The 18,034-nt window shown below is 36.3% G+C and overlaps 1 protein-coding gene across 4 annotated transcripts in view; it reads right to left on the bottom strand.

The window, feature by feature from the left end:
* Window positions 1-273: 273 nt before the first annotated feature.
* gosr1 (golgi SNAP receptor complex member 1) overlaps window positions 274-18,034 on the bottom strand; it is a 38,115-nt gene continuing 20,354 nt past the window's right edge. For 2 of the 4 annotated variants that reach the window (XM_081371231.1, XM_081371232.1), the window contains exons 7-9: window positions 8,841-8,870; window positions 5,267-5,349; window positions 2,574-3,893 (exon numbers count right to left, since the gene is read on the bottom strand). In XM_081371231.1, the coding sequence (XP_081227357.1) occupies window positions 3,769-3,893; window positions 5,267-5,349; window positions 8,841-8,870 (238 nt within the window). In that variant the 3' untranslated portion in view covers window positions 2,574-3,768. Of the gene's footprint in view, window positions 350-2,013; window positions 2,088-2,573; window positions 3,894-5,266; window positions 5,350-8,840; window positions 8,871-18,034 lie in introns of those variants that run through there. The other 2 variants (XR_014030541.1, XM_081371233.1) reach the window with 2 other exon arrangements.

Below are 18,034 nucleotides of genomic sequence, written 5' to 3'. Positions count from 1 at the left end.
GTAAATAAGTAGCCCTCGTTTTTTATCAGTTGCGAGACCATTAGAATATAATTCTTAACCCAATTGTCATAGAAGATTGATTTATTCTTATATTTAACCATTTTACCATGGTGTTTAACCATTCTAGGTGTCAGTGCCCAGGGGCACCAACCACTGCCTATTCAGGAAACCCTGACATGAATATTTCTGATTTAAAACAGAGATTCTCAATGTTAAAGTAGACTTTAACAAAGCTCACTGGGGGCTAATTTAAAACAAGATAAAACAGGTATTAAAATAAGCCACTTTTTTATTTTAATTCACTTGCACAAGTTCTCATTTCCTTTGAAGAACCAGGGTTCACATGGTCCTGGAAAAACAAAACCCAGGTAGCCTCATTTTAAAAGTGATTTCTAGACCTGGAAGAGTCATTTAAATTAAAATCTGAAATTTTTATAAAGAATATATTTTTATGAACATTATGAACATGCATGACACACTGTAAAATATTTCATCGGGAAGAAATTGTGTAGAAAATATATTTTAATCCTTATCCAGTAAATCACAAACAACATGTAGAAGTCCTTTGAATATTGTTGACAAGATTTAATGGCAATGCACCAGCCTCAACTATCTAGTTTGGCTTTGCATACACAGGGTTAAATTTCCATATTCCTCTCGACTGGCTTCAAATGTGGTTAATAAGATTTACACAAGAAGGGCGTGTTTCTGGATCAACATCCTTTATTGGTGCAGTAATGTAGCAACAAATCAATGTCCTCTTAGTTTAGGATTAGCGTTAGGGCACAGGACACCATTCATGAGATGGTTTAAGGTTACTGTAAGGGCTTTACTTAGTTTAAATGGTGTTGATCCAGGATTACATCCTACTTTTGATAAATTGTGTTGCACTTTCAAGTGAATAAATAGGTCTCAAGATCAAACTCTTCGCAAAATTAAAAACGTGAAGACATACAAACGAGAGACAAGGATTGGTCCCCACAAAGATGCAAAGTACTGAACTTGCAGTATAATGTAGGCCAGGGTTGTGCAATCCTGCTCGTGGAGGGTCATTGTTCTGCAGAGTTCAGCTCCAAACCTAACTGCCTGAACCACATAATCATGTCCAGAATCAGATCCCTAGTTCAGTAGTCAGGGCACTGATCAGGGAGTCGGCCATTTTAAGAGCTGCTTCAATCGCAAAATCCTTCCAGTGCACTGAAACCTTTCTTTGTTCCCTAAAAAGTCCTACAATGCAGCGTGAAAACCAGGGAACATTGATGCTCACTATGTTCCTTTAACAGAAGTTCGGAAGTGCGAAACATGTTAAACAAATGTTGGACGTATATGTAACAATTTATAATAATTTACTTAATATAATGTCAAAAAGATATCAGTTCTGCTGTTTTTCATAAATACCAGTAGTGATGTTGTACAATGAGGACGTTGCCATGTCGCTGGAAATAGAGCCATCAGCGTCCCACTGTGCAGCGAGCAAGGGTCCATACTAATGAATGACCGAATTCGTGTACACATTGTACTGATTCACAACCTCAGAAACTATAGAGAGCTGATTGAGACGCCCCCAAGATACTTCCAGGCAAGTGTGTTTTGGGCAGGTTGGACTCTGGAGCTAAACTCTGCAGGACATTGGCCCTCCAGGAGCAGGATTGGACACCCCTGATGTAAGCTGATTTTCACTACAGTCACTCAGGAGTAACTTCAGGTTACGTGTCTCGCTCAAGGGCACGACGGTGACAGAGCAAGATTGTGATCTCTGCAATTCTCCAGTTTCAGACTCACACTGACTATTCAGCATCTGTAACTTCTTGGAAAGCAGCCCAGGAAGCCAAGTATTATATGACCCCCCTCATCCTATTCACACTCAACTCACGAATTACTACACAGCTGCAGATATTGATTAAAAATCAAGCAGAGAGGGCTTCATTTTGTAGTGTTAAGTTCAGAGAACAGTCTACTTTAACCTTAACAGAGCCAAGGAATAAAGACTACAATTCTCAAGTGCTGCCATACCTCAAAATTCATGAATAGTAGAGTAGGTAATGTGTGTCATGTCTCCGTTCTCACCTCAGATCAGTTAGAAGTCACTAGGAAAGAACAAAACAAGGCAACATGTAGAGCAAAATAAAACAAAGTGGAAAAGACAAAGATGGACTCTGGGCTGGTGTAAAGAGAACACGTTTCAGTCAGCAGGGGAGGTGAGGAGGGTGATGACAGCTTCCTGTGGAGTTCTGTGGGTGGCCAACTACCTTCCAAATGACTGCTGCAGTACCTCTACTACAGACACATTTAGGAAGAGAAAACAACAACATACCTCATTTGTGACTTTAAAACATCTTCTCATCTACAATTTAACTATCTGAAAATATGGTGAGAAACCCATACTGTGGTGTTTTGTGATCATCCTTTGGTCAACGAGGCCCATTTCATCTGTAAAAGACCCTCAGTCCCTCAACATTTGTACTGTATTTCAGGACACTTGGTCCATGTATGGACTGGAACTGTAGGAGACTGATGTGGCCTTTAGATAATGGACCCACAGAGAATATAGGAAAAAGGAGGAAAGATTTCTTAGTTTCAAAGAGCTCATTTTAGTTTATTGTTTTGGGGAAGCCAATGTCTCCATTGAGTGATTGTATCGAGTTTGTGTAAACACTCTCTCTATGCGCCAATGGAAAAACCTCAGGCAAACAGATTCCATCAGTCTAATAAGAACTATAGCCAGTCTGACTGCTCCAAATGTGGCAGACACATCAAAAAAGGATCAGTACAGAAGAGATGCTCAGCAGAAAAAGCTCACTTTTATGGATGGGACATCATTTGCCAACATAAGAGGGAGGGAGAAACAGGCGTATGATAAGACTCACAATCCTTTTTTCTTTTTTCTACAACCATGCTGCATAGTGTGCTGGTCTTACCTCTACATGCAATCACTGAGCTATTTTTTCATTTTCCAGGGATCGATGCTTTATAGCTTGTATATTCATCACATTAAAGTTCTGGTCTTGATTCTGTCTCTCACGCTCCAATTCCATTGCAGGCTTGTTGGTTTATCCAGGTATTCCTAACTGGAACCTGATCTAAACTTTGAAACACACCAGTAAAGTCATAAAGAATTAGCACCTTGAAAGAGAAGGGTTAGACATCACATGAGCTGCAATGCAACTATTTTATTGTTGGACTCTTATTTTCCAACACTCCGTGCAGAGGAATATGTCATTGTTAAGAGAGTTTAGAAATATCTAAAAAATAGAAGCTTTAGAGTACGGACCTCTAATGTTTCACACACATTTTTAATATTTTGTATATGAATAATTTATTAATTCACAAAGTACACAGCATGATGAGAAACCCTCTTACTAAAAGGATCATCAAATTAAAACCCTCTTCCGATTAATAATATACAGGAACACCACAACTCCATGTTGATGCTTCACAGAATCGCTCTTTTCTCAAAGCCAATGTGTTATTATATGCTCTTTGAAATCTATTCCTTTAGTAATTTGGTCTCCAGTCCCAGTTCACATCTGAACAGCGCATTGTTTGTAGTACAGAAACAAAAAAAAGGCTCTTAGAGCTAAAACCCTTCTGATGCTAATTACAAATAACGTCCATGCTGGCCACAATCAATCCTGTTTCCAGACTAGGCCAGGTGGGCTTCAGCTTTGTGGGCCCCAATAGTCCACCTCTCATTGAGCCCTTTTCTCAAGGCTTTGCCACCTCTTTGCAGAACACCCCCTAAAAGTAGTCGGTTAGTTCCCCTGTTTGTCAGTGAAATGCATATAGCAGCAGAAGGATGGTGCAGATGCCAATGACTCCTCCCAGAATTAATGAGTCCCGCCTCTTCCTCAAGTTGATCCGCTGTATTAGGTTGTTGATGGCAGGGAAACGATCTATAGTAGGGGTAGGTTAAGAAAATACAGGGATACAGTAGATTGCCTTTCCTCAAAAACTGACAGCAAGTATTTTTAAGTTGCAATTTTTCACATTTTTGTAAGATAACATGGCCTTGTCCTGCATAAATGTGACCTATGTAGGTAGAGGTGAGCTCTTCAAATTAAATTTTGTAGAAATCTACTCTTTTATAGGAAACCTACTGTATAGGTCCTGCATACTAGGGATGCACAGATAATGCAATTCTGATTAACGATACCGATAAGCCAATAATTAAAAAATAAAAAGGTCAATATTAAAATGATGTCCTATTTTATCTAAAATAAAACACTAACCAAAATCTAACTACAAAAAAAATAAATAAATAATTGGTTTGTGAAAAAATATAATTACACTCAAATAAAAAGTAAAATGTTTGTATACAACTCAGTTTCAGCACATAAGGTTGTTTTCTAAATACTTCATGACAAATTTATTCAAACATATATATAATTTAGTAAATAAGGTCATCTCTAGTGTTTTTTACGGCAAACTAACTGTGAACATTGGATAAACTTTCCTGAGGTAAATGCAACATTAAGTGACATTGTTTTATTGACGTCTTTCTGCGGTTGATTGAGAGATTGCATAAGATGATACATTTCGGTCAGTTGTACTGTATTTTTTAATATACCTTTTAATGTCCATGCATGTTTTTTCATGCTATAACTATTAAAGTGTAAGAAAAGATGTGCACTCCACACCGCTCCGAGGTGCTACAGCGATCTGTCACTGTAAGAGTGAAAACGCCAATCATTGTTTGAATTTCGTGATAAAATGGACAGAATTTAAAAGCTGAGACTTTTTTCTCATTACAAGTAATAAAGCACAAAGCTCTTTGCGATAACTAGACGGGAGGCGCAATACAAATAAGGTTTGGTGTAGGGAAAATGGCAGCCCTGGCAAACCTTGCTTGAACTACGGGGTTTTCAAAGGTTCAATATAAAGTTTGCTTTAACATTGCAATTTCTTTTAACTATTAATGCATTAGTCACATTAACTTCTACAGCTCTAAATTCAACACAAAACACATTTTCTTCACACAAAACGAGTTGCAGTCTGACACATTTTTCCACCCCCTTTTGATTGACAGGATATAATGGGCCCTGATCATCGACTGTCTTTAAACATTTGGCCGATAGTGAAAATAACAGTGCTTTTAGTGGCTGATAGTGCTTTTATCGGCAGATACTGATTATTGGCCGATACATTGGTGCATCCCTAATACATGCATACACACACATATACACATATACAAGCACTCACAAAGCAATACAGTATGTATTATCTTATTCTACTGAATACATATACTCTTTTTTGAAATCAAGGATACTGGCCAGGGTGTTGACACGGCTCTGTATAGACTTCAACCACCCTCTCTGGGAGGTCATGTTCTCCTTGGTTGCCATGGCAATGCTGTGGACAAAAAATAAAAAAAGAGTGCGTTTTATTGCATAAAATATGGGGTTGGCTCATCACAGCACATATGCAATGAAAGTGGTCAAAAATGGCTGTGATTAAATTAGTAACTAATGAGTTATACAATGGAAATATGTCAACAATTAACTTGTCGCTGGATGACTATTTTCTTCTAGAGCTGCTGTACAGCCAAAACAAACTTTGTTGCATTAGTATCCTGTTATCACTGTAAAGCTGCTTTGAAACAATCTGTGTTGTAAAAAGCGCTATATAAATAAAGGTGACTTCACTTGATCAGTGAGTCAAGGGCGCAGCAGCTGTTAGGAATGCAGACACAGGAGAAAGTCCCTAAAAGACAGCAAACGTCTATTTCACTAGGTTTGATTTCAGACAGGAAGGCAGGAGCTGCATTAATCTAAAGCTCCAGAGACATTAGCCACACACAGCTAGAAACCAAAAGTATGCAGAAAAGTGACCAACCATTACATATCCATTTCCCTTGACACTGCAAAAAGTGAACACCTCATATTTTGGACAGATCAGAGGTTTTCCTGCAAACAGCCATCATTTGTCCTAGCTTAAAGGCATAGTTCATTTAAAAATGAAAATTCTGCCATCACTTATGACTTACATTCTTCCATGAATCACAAAAGAAAAATGTACTGTTTGTTTAAATAAAAAATGAAAAATAGATTAAAAAAAGTTTTCAAACATACCTCAAACAAATTACTTTTATTTTATTTTATTAAATGGCATGTCTTTTTCCAGTTAAAGTAGAGGAAAATAGTGTGAAATCATCTTTTAATTTCCATTTCTAAAACAAATACAGAGACGAAGTGGGAAGGTTATAAAAGGAAAACATGAGCAGACCAAGGAAGACGTCATAGCATCAGGATAAAAAAAAAAAAAAAAAAAAAAAAAAAACTCAAAGCAATATGCCTTGAAAATAGAAAATGCCCAACAAAACAAATAAAAAACAAATAGCTGGAAACAGGAGTCAATGTTTGTGACTGAATGAAATGGCATTTACATATAGAAAAGCAAAATGAAAACCAGCACTAACACTTCAACAGAAGAAACCAATGTTACAGGGGCTAAAGAAAAACAACCATGGAGAATGGATGATTAAATGAAAATGATATTCAGTGATGCTGGAACTTTTGTCTGGTGCCGTTCTAATGAAACATATTAAGATAACTGCCTGAAGAAAACAATTCAATTTCCCAACTCATTTATGATATGGAGTTGCATGTCAGGTAAAGGACCAGGGGAGATGAAAGTTCATGTCAACAGTCAATGCACGGGGTATACATTGAAATCTTGGACACTTTTTTCATTCCATCGATAGAAGAGGTTTGGTGGTGAAGTTATTTTTCAGGATGATAAAGCATCTTGCCACAGAGTAAAGGGAAAATTTTCGAAAAAGTTGGAACCAGCTTGATGGAGAATATTGTTTTTTTATTAGGGAAGGCCATCATAAAAGCCAGAGGAGGAGCAACAAAGTACTAATTATGTTTTTTTTGTTGACGATTCAATAATTTTTCCCTCAGCATAGAGTGATTCCATAATTTTTTCCTCTACTTGATCTGGAAAAAGACATGCCATTAATAAAAAAAATTAAGTGAATTTGTTTGAGGTATGTTTCATGAAGCCCAAATGCAAAGTTCATGTCATATTTGTGATTTGTTTGTTTGCTATAAAGTAAAAAAGCTGTGTGAACATCCTCAAAGCTTGAAAAGTACAAAGTAATCCTTATTCAGTACATTAAAAAGTACTGGGCCTTCAAATATTGTTGTGGACAATGGTGGGGGGGTGGGGGGATTGGGCTTGAAGTCAAGAATTTTGAGAACCACTCATCTAATGCTCATTTAACTATGCACTGTTGCATGCTATAATAAGACTGTTGGACAGGTCCAGTCCCACTACTTTGTTTTCTTCAGCTGAGTCTTACTTTAATGTTCCAAGTGGGGAAGATTAAATTGCTATGTGACAATACAGCTCACTCCGCCTCCAGCTCAGCAGATTTGTGAGTGCAAACTAAAGCCTGGCATCCATTAAACTCCTGTCTGCCCTACTCTGCAGAACAAAAACCATCAAATATAGTCCACCACAAGCACTCAAGCAGACCCTACACCTTGATCATAATGAACAAGAGATCTTATCTATCATACCCACATAAAACAGGTGTCATCTAGAATGTATTTGTAAAATTAAGTCGACACCATCATTTTTAAGCAGCGTGCCACTCAGTGATGATTAGTTGCCAGTAGCCAAACCCCACTCACACAAACAAGTCACTGAGCACATTTAACAAGACCCTGAAGGCCACAAGGTCTCTGGTGTTTTGTACTCCCAGGTGCCCTCAGTCACGAACAAGCAGTTATTTTGTTATAGCCAGAGATTTGCCTCTAGACAGGCCCTTCACCATCTGACAGTTCTGTTCTCAACCTACATTCCTGCACACCATGAGATGATGAACACATGAGCTTAATCCATCTCCGAATCTTCATATCTGTATGTGTGTATTCTAAATTGTGCATTTGTTTAAATATGTTACCTGCAAGGGTGTATCTCATAAAATCTTGCTTGTAATAGTTTAATTCTTGATTTGCCTTGTTTTAAATCATTAAAAGAGAAACATGAGCACCCACGCTCTTCAGAGATCAGAGCTATGATGAAACATTAAACAATGGGCTCTCATCTTGGTGGCTCCAGGCTGTGGGTGCTACATAGGGAAGATAATGATTAAAAGCAGCTGATATAGCATAATTTTTTTGCTTGAACAAGACTGGGGTGGGGATAAAAAGAGCTGCATGGACCAAGAGCCGACTTAAGCACCAGTGCCGGCTGCCAGCTGTGGGGTTCCCAAAGATGCGCAGTTAAAGTGTAGGCTACTCTCATGCCCAGCACAGATCTGCAGTGAGGGAAAGACAGTAGTAGTGCCCACAAGCTCAATATTAACAACTAACGCACCTGAAGAACATGGCACAGCTGGAAGAGTTTCTGTTAGTTTCCCTAAACAAAGGATAGTTAACCTAAAAACGATTCTGTCATAAATTACCCACTCTCATATTGTTCCAAACCTGTATGACTGGCTTTCTTCTGCAGGACACAAAAGAAGACACTCTGAAAATCTCTCAGTGTTTTTTGTCCAAATAATGGAAGTCGATGGGGTCCAGTGTTGTTTTGGCCCAGGGTTATTTTTATTAACTAAAACTATTAAAATGTTTTTTTGATAACTGAAATAAAGCTGAAATGAAATAAAATAGAAATATTAGATGAAAATTTAAAACTAAATGATCTAGTGGTATCAACTCAATGCAAATGCAAATGGGTCAGTAGTTTGTATCCCTTCATCGAATGAGATCTTCCTCGAGTTAATGACCCTTGGCAGGCTATTCTTTCAGAAGAGACCACATATTTTAGTAAAACAAATAAAAATGGAAACTGAAGAAGTGTCTGAATTGTTTTTATAAAGTTAGACTTACCTTATTGTGTCATCAATAAGTCGATCTGAGCTGCAAGGAGACAAAAAGAAAGAAAGAAAAAAAAAAGACATTTAGACAATGATAATTGGGTGAATTTCTTGAGCCCTCGTTCATCTTTGAGAGTCAGGGTGAAAGAATCAATCAATGGCAAACATGCAGTGAATGCTGATCAGAACTTCACATGAACACCAGAAGTATTTTCTTTAACAAATACGATGATGAAGGATTTAACAAGCATTACATTAAAAAAAACTACAATCAGTATTGTCAATTGTCTACATACAAACACTACAAGGCTAAAAATATGAGGACTCAAAGACCACATCCATATGTCTTTGAACATTTATTTTCGAAACCATGGCCATGTATAGAATTTTAAGATATTCATCAAGATATTGATTCCAAATGGTGAAATAAATAGATTTATATATTGTCAATGCAGTTACTGTTCGGAAAAGACAAGTATGTCGGGTGTGAATGAAATTATCTTTCAGGAACAATTCTTCAATCTTGCATTACTATCTATACTGGAATGTCTCATACCCCCACCACAGCCATTATTCTCCCAGAAAAGGAGCTGCAAGCCTTCAGGGTGGGAATGAAATTCTATGCTTGCTCAAAATCACATCCTCCGTCAATTTAGATGACAAAGTCTGAGGGCTAGCGAGACCTCAGGGGAAAGTTAGTCCTCGATTCCCAGACAAATGATTTTCGGTGTGACAGAGAGCTCCAATTTTGATTACACGAGCAAAAATGAGATTGCAAATTCTGCTTTGAAGCCTGTAAACTCCCTCTCTCTGTCTGTATGGTTTGAGAAATCTGGCAAATACAAACAGTAGCTAGGAGAATAGAGTCTAATGGTCCATATGCTGTTCAGCCGCACCACTGCAAAACAGGACTCTGTCTTCACAGACACATGAACATGTATCTTGGTATCTTGTAAAATGCTTTGAAGGTGCAGCAAAACTGATGTGAGAAGCTCCATTCTGTCAAACGGCTGTCGACTTAAGAGCTTATGAATTCTTATGAATGAAGCCTTTGAATAAAAAGCCAAACCTGCATCGGCAAAGATAAAGTATGTGAGTTCCCGAAAAGACTAATCAGTATGAATTGTCCCAGTGGGTGCTAATGATGCTGATTTTGCACAGTTTAGATTGCAATTAGCAGGGCAAATATTAAGAATCCTGCGGGATTTGACCAAATAGATTCCTTTATTCATGATCTGCATTTCATCCTGATAAATAATTAATAAGGCCTCCTTCAGACTCATTAATCTTCATCATCTGCATCAGACATTTATCCACTTGGTTGCCTAAAAAAGAAAATTTTATTTAAAGGAAATAAATCAGTTGAAACTGAAGATTAAAGTTAGTGAGACAACAATGCAGAGTCTGAAGTTCTCAACAAAAACTTCTAGCACATGTAGTCTTGTCTCCCCATTAAGCCTCATCCATTCTGAACTCAACAGCAGGGCTATTAGTTCAATCACATTAGCTAGTATTACACATGACTGCCAGTCTGAAAATTACAGTGATACAATTTAGTTCTGTAAAGCTTTCAGCAGAGCACATCTAGACCTGGTTTGCTGGCACACACATCTGGACTCTGGGAAGTGTTTTATTATGCACATGAAGTTCCAATTGTCTAAAAACTGAAAGTTTAGAAGATGTAGGCTATACTACTACCATTCAAAAGTTTGTGGTCGGTAAGATATTTTAATATTTAGTAGGGCTGGCTGTCACGATTCCTCGATTTATTTCGAGCACTTGATTTAAATACATCCTCGATTGTAAGTGACCCATGTCGAGTAACCGGCAAAATACCGGAAGTGGCGCATTCCACGGATGAGAAACTATGAACCACATTATTAGACCGTTTTCTAAGACTGCACTATTAAAACCATTTAAAAAACATACTATAGCAAAGGGCTTTTGTGAATTCACAAAGGCTGCGATTCAATTCTATAAATATATGCCCTGCGTGTTCAATATACTGTATATGCGCTTTATTTACATGTGTGTAAGTTACATGTGTCTCAGAGCAGCTCCGTTCACAATAAATGCTGTTCCACACAAAATGTTATCATTTACATGCATGGGGCACATCTCAAACTCTATCTAATCTAATCATTTAATCAGATTTGCTTTGTAAATCATTTATTAACCTACGCTAACACAGGAGAATATATGCGTTTCTAAATATGCAAACTGTACATCGCGATTTCAAACTAAAAAGTGTAAAAAATGTTTTATTTTTTATCTAAAAAAACTTTTCTATTTTATTATATGTTCAAATGTAATATATCCCTGTGTCACATGATCCTTCAGAAATCATTTTAATATGCTGATTTGGTGCTCAAGAAACAGTTCTTATTTTTATCAATGTTGAAAACTGCTTAATATTTTAAGCTTAATTCTTAATGTTATAGTGCAACTTAATTTTTTTTAATGTAAATTGTAATACATTTTTCAGTATCTTTGATGAATAGAAAGTTCAAAAGAACAGCATTTATAGAAATCTTGTAACACTATAAATGTCTTTACTGTGACTTTTCAATATATATACCCAGGGGGCAAAACACCTGTTTTTTAGGAAATCAGACATGGGCTGCTGTAAAAGGTTGTCATATAAAAATGAAATCTATGATGTCTGAGGATCACAACCTGGGTGGCCAACCCGGTCAACAAGCTGCTGGAAACTTGTAATTAGGGTCAAAACAATGTTACCTCAAATTCGGCTTTAACTCCCAGAATCACCCAAACATGCTAAAACGGTTTAATTATATTCATGAATCGTGAGCCTTATCTCCCTGATACTTTATGCTAGAAACAAACTGAGCACACCTTTAGAAAGAGTGGAAGATAAGCTTTCATCTGATGCCTTGATTGTACATGTAATTAGAATGTAAGAGTTAACAATGCCTCTTAATTCATAGGCAAAAAAAAAAGAAAAAAATATTGAACATTCCATTTGTAATCAGTAGCATTCTTTTCCCTTTGTTGTTGTTACAATAAACAAATTACCATGTAAAGTTAACTTTTACTGGATGAAATCCTATTTTGATTTTTTTTTTTTACTAACCAGACAGTCCTCATGGCCCATAACACATTTAGAGGGAATTCAATGTCAAGCCTATAATAGCCTGTCAATTCAAACAAGATCCAAGAAAGAAGTTTACCATTAACTGGTGTTAATTGTATACTGCTCTGTTTCTGTATGTACAGTATATCGTTTGCATATTTATGCAATATCAATTATTTGTATTGCAATGTCTATTTCTAATATTCTTTCACAAGTGGGATAGCTTTATTTATTCTATTGAAATAAAACAAGTAATAAAAACTCAGTGAGTGTTTTAGCGCAATTTTCTGACGTCATGGGATCACAACACTAAGAGATAGTAAATGTTTTTTTTTTTTTTTTTTTTTTTTTTTTTTTTTTTTTGTGTGCGTTCCCGAGATTAGACCTTCCTTAACATAATGCCGAAAACCCGAAGTCTCTAGGTGGTCTAGTTGAGGAGGAGGTAGAAGTGCAAGATTGGTGCGCACAGACAGAACAGAAATCATGAGTTAACAATCAGAGGAAAATTGCGCTAAAAAAGGGATTTGAGGATTTTGGGTTAGGCTGGTTAGTGTTCAATCCTGGTGTTTGGAGTGTGAGACAAAGGTACTGACAACTAAATGCTGAAAGACTAAAACACACAGGAGTCATGTGTGGAGTAGGTTTAAAAGTATTTACTGATTAAAACTGTTACATTAAGTAGCAATTTGTACCAAAAAAAAAAAAAAAAAAAACCGAAACAGACAAACAGATTACAATTCAGGGTGATAACTTATTTCTGTAATAATGTTTATACAATTTGTTTAGCTGTTTCGGAATCACCGCTGCTGTCGCTGCTCTAGTGTTTCAGCATGCTGTGTCCTACTACATTTGGTTGCCAACCCCTAGCAACGGCATCCTATGTAGCATGGAGCAGTTCTTCTGACAACCTTTAACCAGAGATGGGCACAAATACATCAAAAAGTATTTAATTAAAATACAAGTAATTTGTAATTTGAAAATACAAAAATATATTTTTTACAGTCTTCTGTAGTGTAAGTGTGGCGTTAGGTACGTGTAAGAGTCTAGAATATTGCAATATTATTGTTTAGTGCAGAAGATGCGCTTTCAACGTACATGTTGCCACATACTGTCATAATAAAAGATAATTACGCATATAACACTATATTTGTATTATTTACACAAAAACTAGTTAACGCTGCTGTGAGCGTGTTTCTAATAGCGCGGCTGTGACAAAGTTGACAACTTTCTTTCTTCCGACTGCCATTATCTATTTTTTTACTCTTTTTGAAAGTTGTGAAAACACTGTTGTGGCGTTTTTCTTTTGCTATTTGAGCAAATTGGAACACAAAAATATATATTTAATGTAGTCTTTCATTCACTGCTATAGAAGTTAACCCAACTATGATGCCTTACACTTCTGAGAAACCCAGAAATGTGAACAGGGTCAATAGGATGTGTCACATCACGTGATTTACTTGCCAAAAACTGTGATAGGCAATTTGGTAGTCCTATTTGTATTTTATGTCTATGGTCCTAGGGATAGTTCACCCAAAAAGGAAAATTTGATTTACTTACCCTGACGTCATCCTAGGTGTATATTACTTTCTTCTTTCAGAAGAATACAATCAGAGTTATATTAAAAAGTGTCGTGGCTCTTCCAAGCTTTATAATGACAGTCAATGGGTATATTTTTCATCAAAGTGCATCTGTCCATCATAAAAGTGCATCTGTCCATCATAAAAGCGTATCTATCCATCATAAAAGTACATCTATCCATCATAAAAGTGCATCTGTCCATCATAAAAGTGCATCTATCCATCATAAAAGTGCATCTATCCATCATAAAAGTGCATGTGTCCATCATAAAAGTGCATCTATCCATCATTAAAGTGCATCTATCCATCATAAAAGTGCATCTGTCCATCATAAAAGTGCATCTATCCATCATAAAAGTGCATCTATCCATCATAAAAGTGCATGTGTCCATCATAAAAGTGCGTCTATCCATCATTAAAGTGCATCTATCCATCATAAAAGTGCATCTGTCCATCATAAAAGTGCATCTATCCATCATAAAAGTGCATGTGTCCATCATAAAAGTACGTCTATCCATCATTAAAGTGCATCTATCCATCATAAAAGTGCATCTATCCATCATAAAAGAGCATCTGTCCATCATAAAAGTGCCTCTGTCCATCATAAAAGTGCATCTGTCCATCATAAAAGTGCATCTATCCATCATAAAAGTGCATCTATCCATCATAAAAGTGCATCTATCCATCATAAAAGTGCATGTGTCCATCATAAAAGTGCGTCTATCCATCATTAAAGTGCATCTATCCATCATAAAAGTGCATCTGTCCATCATAAAAGTGCATCTATCCATCATAAAAGAGCATCTGTCCATCATAAAAGTGCATCTATCATCATAAAAGTGCATCTATCCATCATAAAAGTGCATGTCTCCATCATAAAAGTGCATCTGTCCATCATAAAAGTGCATGTGTCCATCATAAAAGTGCGTCTATCCATCATAAAAGTGCATCTATCCATCATGAAAGTGCATCTGTCCATCATAAAAGTGCATCTATCCATCATAAAAGTGCATCTGTCCATCATAAAAGTGCATCTATCCATCATAAAAGTGCATGTGTCCATCATAAAAGTGTGTCTATCTATCATAAAAGTGCATCTATCCATCATAAAAGTGCATGTGTCCATCATAAAAGTGCATCTGTCCATCATAAAAGCATATCTATCCATCATAAAAGTGCATGTGTCAATCATAAAAGTGCATCTATCCATCATAAAAGTGCATCTATCCATCACAAAAGTGCATCTATCCATCATAAAAGTGCATCTATCCATCATAAAAGTGCATCTATCCATCATAAAAGTGCATCTATCCATCATAAAAGTGCATGTGCCAATCATAAAAGTGCGTCTATCCATCATAAAAGTGCATCTATCCATCACAAAAGTGCATCTATCCATCATAAAAGTGCATCTATCCATCATAAAAGTGCATCTGTCCATCATAAAAGTGCATCTATCCATCATAAAAGTGCATGTGTCCATCATAAAGGTGCATCTATCCATCATAAAAGTGCGTCTATCCATCATAAAAGTGCGTCTATCCATCATAAAAGTGCATCTATCCATCATAAAAGTGCATCTGTCCATCATAAAAGTGCATCTATCCATCATAAAAGTGCATCTATCCATCATAAAAGAGCATCTGTCCATCATAAAAGTGCCTCTGTCCATCATAAAAGTGCATCTGTCCATCATAAAAGTGCATCTATCCATCATAAAAGAGCATCTGTCCATCATAAAAGTGCATCTATCCATCATAAAAGTGCATCTATCCATCATAAAAGTGCATGTGTCCATCATAAAAGTGCGTCTATCCATCATTAAAGTGCATCTATCCATCATGAAAGTGCATCTGTCCATCATAAAAGTGCATCTATCCATCATAAAAGTGCATCTGTCCATCATAAAAGTGCATGTGTCCATCATAAAAGTGTGTCTATCCATCATAAAAGTGCATCTATCCATCATGAAAGTGCATCTGTCCATCATAAAAGTGCATCTGTCCATCATAAAAGTACATCTATGATGGATAGACACACTTTTATGATAGATAGACACACTTTTATGATGGACACATGCACTTTTATGATGGATAGATGCACTTTTATGATGGACACATGCACTTTTATGATGGATAGATGCACTTTTATGATGGACAGATGCACTTTTATGATGGATAGATGCACTTTTATGATGGACAGATGCACTTTTATGATGGATAGATGCACTTTTATGATGGATAGACGCACTTTTATGATGGACACATGCACTTTTATGATGGGCAGATGCACTTTTATGATGGAGACATGCACTTTTATGATGGACAGATGCACTTTTATGATGGATAGATGCACTTTTATGATGGACAGATGCTCTTTTATGATGGATAGATGCACTTTAATGATGGATAGACACACTTTTATGATGGACACATGCACTTTTATGATGGATAGATGCACTTTTATGATGGATAGATGCACTTTAATGATGGATAGACGTACTTTTATGATGGACACATGCACTTTTATGATGGATAGATGCACTTTTATGATGGACACATGCACTTTTATGATGGATAGATGCACTTTTATGATGGATAGATGCACTTTAATGATGGATAGACGTACTTTTATGATGGACAGATGCACTTTTATGATGGATAGATGCACTTTTATGATGGACAGATGCACTTTTATGATGGATAGATGCACTTTAATGATGGATAGACGCACTTTTATGATGGACACATGCACTTTTATGATGGATAGATGCACTTTTATGATGGATAGATGCACTTTAATGATGGATAGACGTACTTTTATGATGGACACATGCACTTTTATGATGGATAGATGCACTTTTATGATGGACAGATGCACTTTTATGATGGATAGATGCACTTTAATGATGGATAGACGCACTTTTATGATGGACACATGCACTTTTATGATGGATAGATGCACTTTTATGATGGACAGATGCACTTTTATGATGGATAGATGCACTTTAATGATGGATAGATGCACTTTTATGATGGACACATGCACTTTTATGATGGATAGATGCACTTTTATGATGGATAGATGCACTTTTATGATGGACAGATGCACTTTTATGATGGATAGATGTACTTTTATGATGGATAGATACGCTTTTATGATGGACAGATGCACTTTTATGATGGACAGATGCACTTTGATGAAAAATATACCCATTGACTGTCATTATAAAGCTTGGAAGAGCGACGACACTTTTTAATATAACTCTGATTGTATTCTTCTGAAAGAAGAAAGTAATATACACCTAGGATGACGTCAGGGTAAGTAAATCATGGGCTAATTTTCCTTTTTGGGTGAACTATCCCTAGGACCATAGACATAAAATACAAATAGGACTACCAAATTGCCTATCACAGTTTTTGGCAAGTAAATCACGTGATGTGACACATCCTATTGACCCTGTTCACATTTCTGGGTTTCTCAGAAGTGTAAGGCATCATAGTTGGGTTAACTTCTATAGCAGTGAATGAAAGACTACATTAAATATATATTTTTGTGTTCCAATTTGCTCAAATAGCAAAAGAAAAACGCCACAACAGTGTTTTCACAACTTTCAAAAAGAGTAAAAAAATAGATAATGGCAGTCGGAAGAAAGAAAGTTGTCAACTTTGTCACAGCCGCGCTATTAGAAACACGCTTACAGCAGCGTTAACTAGTTTTTGTGTAAATAATACAAATATAGTGTTATATGCGTAATTATCTTTTATTATGACAGTATGTGGCAACATGTACGTTAAAAGCGCATCTTCTGCACTAAACAATAATATTGCAATATTCTAGACTCTTACACGTACCTAACGCCACACTTACACTACAGAAGACTGTAAAAAATATTTTTTTGTATTTTCAAATTACAAATTACTTGTATTTTAATTAAATACTTTTTGATGTATTTGTGCCCATCTCTGGTTAAAGGTTGTCAGAAGAACTGCTCCATAAATACTTTTAAACCTACTCCACACATGACTCCTGTGTGTTTTAGTCTTTCAGCATTTAGTTGTCAGTACCTTTGTCTCACACTCCAAACACCAGGACTGAACACTAACCAGCCTAAACCAAAATCCTCGAATCCCTTTTTTTTTATTTCAATAGAATAAATAAAGCTATCCCACTTGTGAAAGAATATTAGAAATAGACATTGCAATACAAATAATTGATATTGCATAAATATGCAAACGATATACTGTACATACAGAAACAGAGCAGTATACAATTAACACCAGTTAATGGTAAACTTCTTTCTTGGATCTTGTTTGAATTGACAGGCTATTATAGGCTTGGCATTGAATTCCCTCTAAATGTGTTATGGGCCATGAGGACTGTCTGGTTAGTAAAAAAAAAATCAAAATATGATTTCATCCAGTAAAAGTTAACTTCACATGGTAATTAGTTTATTTTAACAACAACAAAGGGAAAAGAATGCTACCGATTACAAATGGAATGTTCAATATTTTTTTCTTTTTTTTTTTTGCCTAC

The sequence above is a fragment of the Scardinius erythrophthalmus genome (genome assembly GCF_964197995.2).
Source record: "Scardinius erythrophthalmus genome assembly, chromosome: 7".
Lineage (NCBI taxonomy): Eukaryota > Metazoa > Chordata > Actinopteri > Cypriniformes > Leuciscidae > Scardinius > Scardinius erythrophthalmus.
The sequence above is the reverse complement of the archived record's forward strand: the minus strand, read 5'-3'. Positions and strand labels throughout refer to the sequence as shown.